Source organism: Chaetura pelagica, unplaced genomic scaffold (assembly GCF_000747805.2).
Source record: "Chaetura pelagica isolate M959 unplaced genomic scaffold, ChaPel_1.0 scaffold249, whole genome shotgun sequence".
In the NCBI taxonomy this organism is placed as follows: domain Eukaryota; kingdom Metazoa; phylum Chordata; class Aves; order Apodiformes; family Apodidae; genus Chaetura; species Chaetura pelagica.
The window spans coordinates 1,276,190-1,285,135 of record NW_009954538.1 but is presented as its reverse complement, the minus strand read 5'-3'; the positions used below and the strand labels follow the sequence as shown (position 1 = coordinate 1,285,135).

The 8,946-nt window shown below is 39.1% G+C and overlaps 1 protein-coding gene across 2 annotated transcripts in view; it reads left to right on the top strand.

Moving 5' to 3' along the window:
* Positions 1-5,194: 5,194 nt before the first annotated feature.
* Positions 5,195-8,946, top strand: part of RNF185 (ring finger protein 185) — a 6,295-nt gene continuing 2,543 nt past the window's right edge. The window contains exons 1-4 of one of the 2 annotated variants that reach the window (XM_010004820.1): positions 5,195-5,433; positions 6,295-6,313; positions 6,941-7,053; positions 7,555-7,609. In XM_010004820.1, coding sequence (XP_010003122.1) covers positions 5,252-5,433; positions 6,295-6,313; positions 6,941-7,053; positions 7,555-7,609 — 369 coding nt within the window. In that variant the 5' untranslated portion in view covers positions 5,195-5,251. The remainder of the gene's footprint in view (positions 5,434-6,294; positions 6,314-6,940; positions 7,054-7,554; positions 7,610-8,946) is intronic. The other variant, XM_010004821.1, reaches the window with a different exon arrangement.

Here is an 8,946-nt window from a genome sequence, read left to right as displayed (position 1 = left end):
CGCGGTCCGGCCCGGTGTGTGCGGGCCCCGCTGCCGGAGCTCCGGGCCGGGCTTGGCCGCGGCGCGCAGGGCCCGGCGCCGCCTCCCAGGGTTTTTCGCCGAAATCCCCGTTTTTCGGGGCCCGCTGGTGCCCCGCGGCAGAGCTGAACCCGGTGCGAGGAGAAGCGCCTGTTCCGCGTTAGGTAAATGTCTGGCTCTAGGTTTGGTCGCAAAGCTTTAGTTCCTGGTACGTGCCATTAGGATTTGTTGTTTTTTTTTTCTCCTGGCAATCGCTTATTACTTTTTACAACCACGTCATTACTCGTCTGTTTAATTTTCTTTTTACATTTTGCTGCTAACCTGGTTGGCCACATAAAGGGCCTTTCACCTTTACATAACGCTTCAAACCAGGAAAATGCTCGGGCAGTTATTACCCAACTTGCTTCACTTTTTTTTTTCTTTTTCCTTTGGACTTTATAAGGTAAGAGGATAAAATCTTTGTCTAAAGATTTGTGCAGCATTTTCTCAGAGTCTCTATTATACACTTACAGAAGGGTTAAACCCCAGTAATAATGACTTTAATCGCCTGCTTGCTTTTTTTGGATAGTTTGTAGCAGCGTCTCGTATTTGTGAGGTGCACTGAATCCTTGGAGGTGCCAGGCCAGCCTTTCAGCAGGGCTCTGATCCTGACAGCAGCAACACAGACATGTGCTGCAGAATCCCAATTAATGAAATGAGGCCAAGCAAGGGCACGTGTGTCTGTAAGGCAAATGGCTACTTTTGCAAGACCAAGTGGTTATACCAGCTTGTATGATGGGAACGTTTCATGTTCATGCTAAAAAGCAGGTGCATGATGCTGTATGGGGTACAGGAAGGGAAAATATTAACTCAGAAGATGTTTCTGAGGCGTTAAAATGTAACATGTTTAAGGGACAGAATAGAGTGGAAAGGTAGTGAGAGATAATGTGTATTTAATGATTAACAATAGGACTTCAGTTGTGGATTTGCTAAGACTATCTAAAAATGACTGTCAAGAAGTAAATGTTGTTCTTCTAGACACTGTTAACACTTACCAACTAAGGTTACCTGTTAGTTTTACTTGAAGTCCAGGCAATTGTAATAGGTTGAGAATCAGATTTTTGTTAAGCTAATGAGTGGGCATATTTATATAAACTCTGAGTAATATTTTTAGATTTAAATAGAATTTCTAATGTTTATAAAATTTCTCATATGTGTCTGAAAATAACATTGTCACCGTAGTGATAAGAAAAGTAACCTGACAAGTTTTCCTTTTGATTTAAAGAGTGGGAGGTTCAGAAACTAAATTATAACTTGTTTCAGAAACAAACCAGGTTTGGATTCTTTGTTTCAGTAGATGAAAGATATCATAGATAAAATAAGATTCATTAGGAAAGATAGATGGAAAAGTGTCTATAGTGGAATTTTGCAGCCAATAATGCTCTTCTTTTTATTTCATTGTTATGTGCTAGATACCACAAAGAGGAATAAACTTTGAGGTTCATTAAGGAACTAGCCAGAGTCCCATATCCTCACCAGAAATTCTTCTAATTGCTCATGAAAGAAGATTAAAAAGTAAATACTTTAAGCATGTAGTGCTGTAAACATGTATTCTACAACAGAATGACATTACCTTCTAACTTATATTCCCTCTCTGTCTTAGGTTGAATTATTGTTCACCTGCTGTGTTTACAATGGATATTTTTGTATGCTTTCATTTATGGTGGAAACACTCCCTGTGTGTCTCAAATTGTTTCTCTTGTATTGTTAGGTCAGTGTACTTTGGCAAACACAGTCATTTTTAATTTGCTGAGTTCAGCAACATGATCATTTACGATCACCACCAGGCTTGCATTTTCCTGGTGTGCGGCTTCTCCCACTAGATTTATAGATTTAGTTTTTAAAGTATTTGAGTAAAATTGATTTCTTATTGCCTGTTGGTGAGACTTATACACAGTATTTACACACAGTATATAGACTTTACCTGGACTTCTTTCATGGAGCTCCTGTACGGTCAGTTGTCATGAAACTTTTCAGGTCCCTGTGTGCTATCTGCTTCTGGGAGGTCCAGTTTCACCAGCTCTTTCAGCCATGCTTAATCTTTACACAGCCCAGTGGGATTTGTGCTGGATCCCTAAACGTGGATCTTCATTTCCATGTTGTCCTCACACTCCACCAGACTTCTTTTATTTAGGAAGACTACTTGAAAATGGGCTTTTTGTTTCTTAACCATTCATCTGTTGCCACTCTTGATTTGTGGATCAGCGATTCAGTCAGTTTCAGGACAACCTGTTGGGATATCATAGTGGTGGTGATTTAAAAGAAGTAAGCAGCTAATATAAGCATTTTTACTTAACAAAGATAACTGTTTTCCTGTAAATATCTAGAGAGCAAAGAAGCAAGCAAGAAAAAAGATGCAATCTTTGAATTCTCCAGTTAGATTGCAGCTGATTTCAATATCCTTTCTGACATGTTGTTTGCTACTCATGTGTAGGGTTGATTTGGAGACCTGATCTAAAGGGTAAGGGTTTAGCAAACCTGGACTGGCCTCTCAAAATTGTTTCACTTAACCTCAGAAGTCCTGCTATATCCCAGTGTACTCACTGTCTTCCTTCTGAACTCTAAATCAAAATTAAAATGGGGTTAGTTTGGCCTGTTGTGTTGGTAGTTTTTTGTTTGTTTATTTAAACATGTGGTTTGGTGGTTTTTAGTTTTTTTCCCCTCTAAAAAGTTTTGTCTTAGAATTTAAGTAGTTCAAGTGACATTTTAACAATTTTGAGCTTGTTCTTCACTTAGAACAAGTTGAATTTACAGTTAAACTTCACAGGCTATGCTCACAAGTGACACAAGGTATGATTACCAAATGTAAGTTTAGTCACTGGATGCTGTTTCATGCTTTCTTCTTTGTCTGTGGGCAGCGTGGTTTGCAGATGCACAGATCCCAGTAGTGCTTGTTGTAGACCTAGTTATGTTCAACACAGACAGGAGCAAATGTTTTGAGAAGGCTTTTCAGGATAAGATCATTTTGATTGTTGTGTTTTGATATTTGAAATTGGTTATATCTAATAGGTCATCAGGCCAAATCAGCCTATGGAGAAATAATTAGGAGAGTGTCCCAGTACAGACTAAGGAATGTCCTTCTTCTAGGAGAACAGATTGAGTGCTTGTTGCATTTTGATCTTTCTTCCATCTCAGTCATCTTTATTCCATTATATGACTGATATTCCTATAGATTTCTCTATCATCTCTATTCATAATGATTTATTTATTTTTCATGGGTACTAAAAGCTAAGGGTTTTTTAAGTGGGTGTTTGTGAAGGTACAGATTTTATCTTTTTGATGAGTCTCTAGATGACTGGTGTAAAATACACAGAATGTAATTTGGAAAAAACAACCTTTTTCCCACATTGGTTTTAGGGACACACAAATTAATTTATTTGCCTCTTTGACATGTTTTTCTTGTGTTATGTACAAAGATAGAAGAGCCAGACGTTTCTTATGCCCATTCTAAAAAATTATGCTAGTGTTTTTTACAGTGTGTTGACCTCCCTAGTTTTAAGAAAGTTTCCTTGTTGTTAATATTATTCCCAGCAAATATATATAGGTCCAAGTTGGTAAGTTTTCAAGCATTAAACCACTTAAGCAAGATATTCTGAAGATTCTGGTAGAAAGGATGTATGAAAAATCAAAGCGTCTTTATTGTACAGTTTGTGGGCTGGCAGCACTTCCATCTGCCTTGAACTAACAGGAATTTTAATTTTGTACAATGAACTGTGTTGCTGCTGAGTGCAAATGAAGCCATGGTGTGAAATTCTAAGAGTCAGCAGTGCTGAAGCAATGTATGGTGAAGTACAGCATCTGTGAATACAAAGCTGCCCTTCTGGGACACTGTGCAAAATGATGTAACTGAGTGAAAAAGCTCTGCAAAAATCTATTTCCCTTGCTGTTAAGCGAGTGTCTTCACTGCAAAACCTTCATGAGGCTTGAGTGTGATGCTTTCTTGACCGTGCAGTGGGATTGTATGAAAAAAGCTGTTGACAATAACAGCTAGAGATACTGAGGTTTTATTTTGCTGCCCTGCTCCTGTGCTTCAGCACTGCTACAAAGAGGGAATACTAAGGAAAGCCCTTAATGCTTGTGGGGTAAGTCTGCAAAGAAATTAGCTTCTTAAAAATTCAGGTTGACTTTTAAAAATGCTTAACTGTTTGTACACTTGCAAAAAGTTCATATAATCACCTGTTTCTTTCCCACAACCTTACCTAAGTATTCCTATCCCTGCAGCAGCAATGTGATGTTAGAGTCTCATGGAAAGCACAGTGGAATAACTTAAACATTTTTGTTCTGGTAAATTGATTTCTGTAATTGCTGAAACCCTCTTAGTTCTTGGCTTTAAAATCTTGTCCTGGTAAAAGTGTTTCTGGAAATGTAAATGCTTTGTGCTGAGTCTCAGTTTTAGGTACCGTGGAATCTGCATAACAAGGAATTAGAATGTAATTGTTGCTACTGAAATAAAATTGTGCTCTTTAATAAATATGATATTGTTAGAGATGTAGAAGCATGTAAGTAAAATTAAATTGCATTAAAGAAAAATTTTAGTGCTTCTGCATTACTACTAGATTAGAAATATTTTATAGTTTGAAAGTACTAGAAATGTTTGATAGTCATATCAACACACTGCTGTGACAGCAGTGATACATTGCTGAGGAGATAAATCAAGAACTAAGCCACCTTTGCTTGTCATTATTATCACTAATATTCCACGCTAATGAACATTGAACTTAAAGCTGTGCACTAAGTCAGTCTGTCCAAGCTGCGATTTGCTTCTTGATTAAATCCTATTTAACAACTTGCCTTGAATTTTTAGAAGAGCATGTATGACTGAGTGAGCTCCTTCTTTTCCTATAACTCATGAGTTTTATGAGAAAACCGAATGTTTTTTATCTTGGCTGTGGATCTCAGTTCCTTATCAGTAACTTAAAAATACAGGTCACATAATCAGCCAGGTCACATTACAGGACTGTAAAGTAGCTTAGTTTCTAAAAAAAGATCCCTCTTGGCTGTGTTAAACTAAAACCATCAACAATAGGATTCAAGTGCTGCTTAGATAAATCACTACCAGACTGGAACAGGACAATAATGCAATGTTATCATGCCAATAAGTTGTTTTGGTTTATTGTTGTTTTTTTTTCCTTTCTCACTGCTAGGCTTCCAACAGGAACATTTTCTTGACATTGTGTCTGGGTGACTCTTGAGGATGGCAAGCAAAGGACCCACAACTTCTACATCAACAAAAAACTCCAGTACTGGAGGGACCAGTGGCAGCAGTAGCAGTAATGGTGCTGGGGACAATACTAATCAGGACAACACTTTTGAATGTAACATCTGTTTAGACACTGCCAAGGATGCAGTTATCAGCTTGTGTGGACATCTCTTCTGGTAGGTACTCCTGCCCCCCCCAGATAGACCAGAACACTGTGTATCTCTGATCACATAAAACCCTATGATTTTCATAGTCCTAGATGTATAATAAAATGTCTTGTATAAAATCAGTAAGGACCATGTTTTGGTTCAGGAGCAGTTTGGTTTTGCTTCTCAACTGTTTTCCTTTGGTTGTGTTCCAGGGAGTCAGTTTCTTGCATCTTAAACCTCCCGTACTTCTGGATTATTTTGTAAAAGCAAACAAACAAGCTGCCCTGCACAGACAGTTCATTGAAACTGCTTGGTTATGTGTGTTATTTTATTTGTCCTGTCTGGTCTAGCGTAGCTATCTTGTGCAGACCTAAATTCCTTTCGAAATTGTGCATACCTAGAAGCCACCTGATAAACTGTCCACCTTGAGTTATTTCATGATTTTGTGAATGTGGCTAATGTTTTAACTAAATGTCCTTTGTGTGACTTATTTCAAGATCCCGAAGTCTCATTACTAACATATTCCTCATTTTCAGCTTAGTTCAGGGATATCTTTTCATGGTATAAGAGAAGATCAGTATAGTAAACACTGAGATTAATTAGGCCTTTGGTGTGGATGAGGACCCAGGAACCACAGGTGATATGCAGAGAATGACATTAGCAACTTAGTTAGATTGCTTAACCTGAAAAGACCAGTGGAGATGAGGCTTGGGCTGTGCTTCCAAAAATTATTTTAATGGGAGGTTATGGAACTGGTCCAGCTGGATTCCAGGATTCTGTTGTCTCCAAGCTGTGCTATACATTTGTCAGATTGAATTGTCAGTAACTGATTCTATTCTCTTTTTCTTTTTCTGCTCTGTGAACAAATTGTCCTGGGAATGCTCACAGTTGGCCTTGTTTACATCAGGTAAGACAGGTTTCCTTTTACTTCATCTTTCATCAGCTCCTGTTGCTCAATAAAGCCCTTGGTTCTCTGGAGTATCCCACTCTTCTCAGCTGTGCTCCTTCCTCTCCAGAGCAATCACAACCTGCTAATGCAACCCCATGTGCAAAACCTTGCAATCTGCTCCTTCAGCAAAACCAAAACTTAGCTTCTATTCTATTTGCCTCCCACTTTGGAATTTCTTAAACATTAAATGTTCCTACTTTTGGTAGGAGAATTACTGTCAGCAGTTCATAGGGGTTTAGTCTGCAGGCTTAAGTGCAGAGTAGAGTTATTTTTGCATATGTAGTGTTTTACATTGTGGTACCATTACAGAAGAGATAGATGAAAAGAGGTTCTCTACACCAGACAGCTAATTTCTTCATATACTACTCCAGTGCCATTCTGACTGTGTGCACATCAGTAAGTGGATCATACCAGAACAACATCCAAAATGCCAAGTCCACTTTGGAGACTGCTTGACCCTTACTAAAATGTTTTGCTCTATGGCTGAGAAATTGCCAAAGTCTCTCTGCCTGGCTGTAGGTGTGGTTTGCATGTTGTTATTTTCATGGTCTTTTACTACTTTTCTTACCATTTTGTTTCTTTTAGTGGCTAGAGACCAGACCAAACAGGCAAGTGTGTCCTGTATGCAAAGCAGGAATCAGTCGAGATAAAGTTATTCCTCTGTATGGAAGAGGTAGTACTGGGCAACAGGACCCCAGGTAAGACACCTAAATACAACTATTTTTTAATGAAAACTAAAGATGAAACTTTAGTTTAAGGTCTTAAGGTGAAACTATCAAAGTGCTTCATTCACAATTGGAAATACTTTGTCAAAAGACAGATAAATCTGGCATTTCTGCCCAATATTTCTGGCTTTTCCAGGGCCTGGGTTTGCACACCTTATTTCTTGTTCAACTGGCAATTTATTTTAATTTGAACTGGGGGTTAATTATCATTACAAGTGGCAGGTGGCAATGAATGTTACCTGACTGGAGAAGCTTATATAAAATGTTGATGCCCTGACTTTGTTATGCAGAAGTGCAGTATCTGAATTCAGCCATGTGATGTGGAAGGCTCATCAGCTGGGTCATCTACCTCCAGCTCTGCTGTAGTGTGGCCCTGTGAGAGCTGCTCTGTTTGCTCTGTCTTGTGAACCAGGCTATTGCAGATACTGTTGTCATATTTCCTTGCACTTGAGCTAATTTCACAACTTCCTGCAGAGAGAAAACTCCACCACGACCCCAAGGACAGAGACCTGAGCCAGAGAACAGAGGGGTGAGTGATAAAACTCCAGCAGATAAGTTGGTTTTATTAATGGTGGCATTTATTCGTCCTGGAGGACATAATGTGTGCATGAGATCTGGGTGAGGATCTGTCACTTGTATTTCTTGCTCATTCCCAGTAGGTTGCTCATGAATAATTGATAGCTGCAGTGTGGCAGAAAACTCCTTTCCTGTAGTGCTGTTAGCATCCCAAACAATAGTATTTCATGAAAACAGCCCTGTGTGACATAATTGGGAATGCTCTTCATACTTCATCTTTCTCCATATAAGTAGCACTTGGCTTTGAAAATTCTTTGTGGAAGTTATTTCCGTCAAACTATACCTGCCATGGAAATATATAATCCATGTGGAACTTACTTTTTTGGCACTGACATGTGCTTCTAGCATTTCTATGAGATATTAGTGTACCATGGCATTACAAGCAAAAGAGTGTAGGTATCTCTTGCATACATGTTAATTTGAAGAGGGATCTGTGTTTGGTTTTTTTTTTTACATATAGTGAATGTAAACAGCAGCTGGCATAGGTTGAACAGCCATGGGAATAGCCAGCAGGACAGACCCCAGTGTTCCTTAGCACAATGGCAGTGAGCATGGCCTGATGAAACAATTGCCTATTTCCATGTAACTCAGCCTAGGGCCCTTGGAGAGCATTTGTGTACCTCATGCTTCAAGCAAACAACTCTGCTGGGTGTGATTAAGGAACATTTCTCTATTGAATGTATTGGGAGCTCAGTTCTTTGTCACTAGGGAGTTGCCTTCTTATTAAATCAGCTACTCTACCTTGGCTAAACCTTTTAGCTGATGCTACCTTAAGTCAGAGGAGCCTGGTGTGAAGAAGACACAGCAGCAGTGGTGCTGCCCTCCTGTTTCCTACAGGTGCAGGACCAGCCATGCACATGCTTTTCTGTCCCTGATGGTTAATGGCAAAATGCTGGAGAAGAGTCATAGTCAAAAGATTAACTCCTCAAATGAAGGATCAACACAGAAATGTCTGGGTTTTATTATCTGAGTGAAATCATCTTTGTCCTCCCACTGAAAACCCAGAGGGTTTTTCAGAATTGGTGTCACTGTTTTAATTCTGAGATGAGAGGACAGTTTGCTGGGTCACAGAACATGACAACTGTGAGCTCTCCAGTTTTTAAATACAGTGCAGCTACTTAGAATGATAGACAGCTGGTTCTCCAATAGAACACAGCTTTTATTCCATAGGATACATCTAGATTCAGACTTCCTTTGACTTGATGTGGTATTTCAGTCTGGATCCCATAGGGGTCAATGTTGCTGCATTGTAATTCTTAATTTTTTCCTCCTTTCCTTATGTCTTGCATT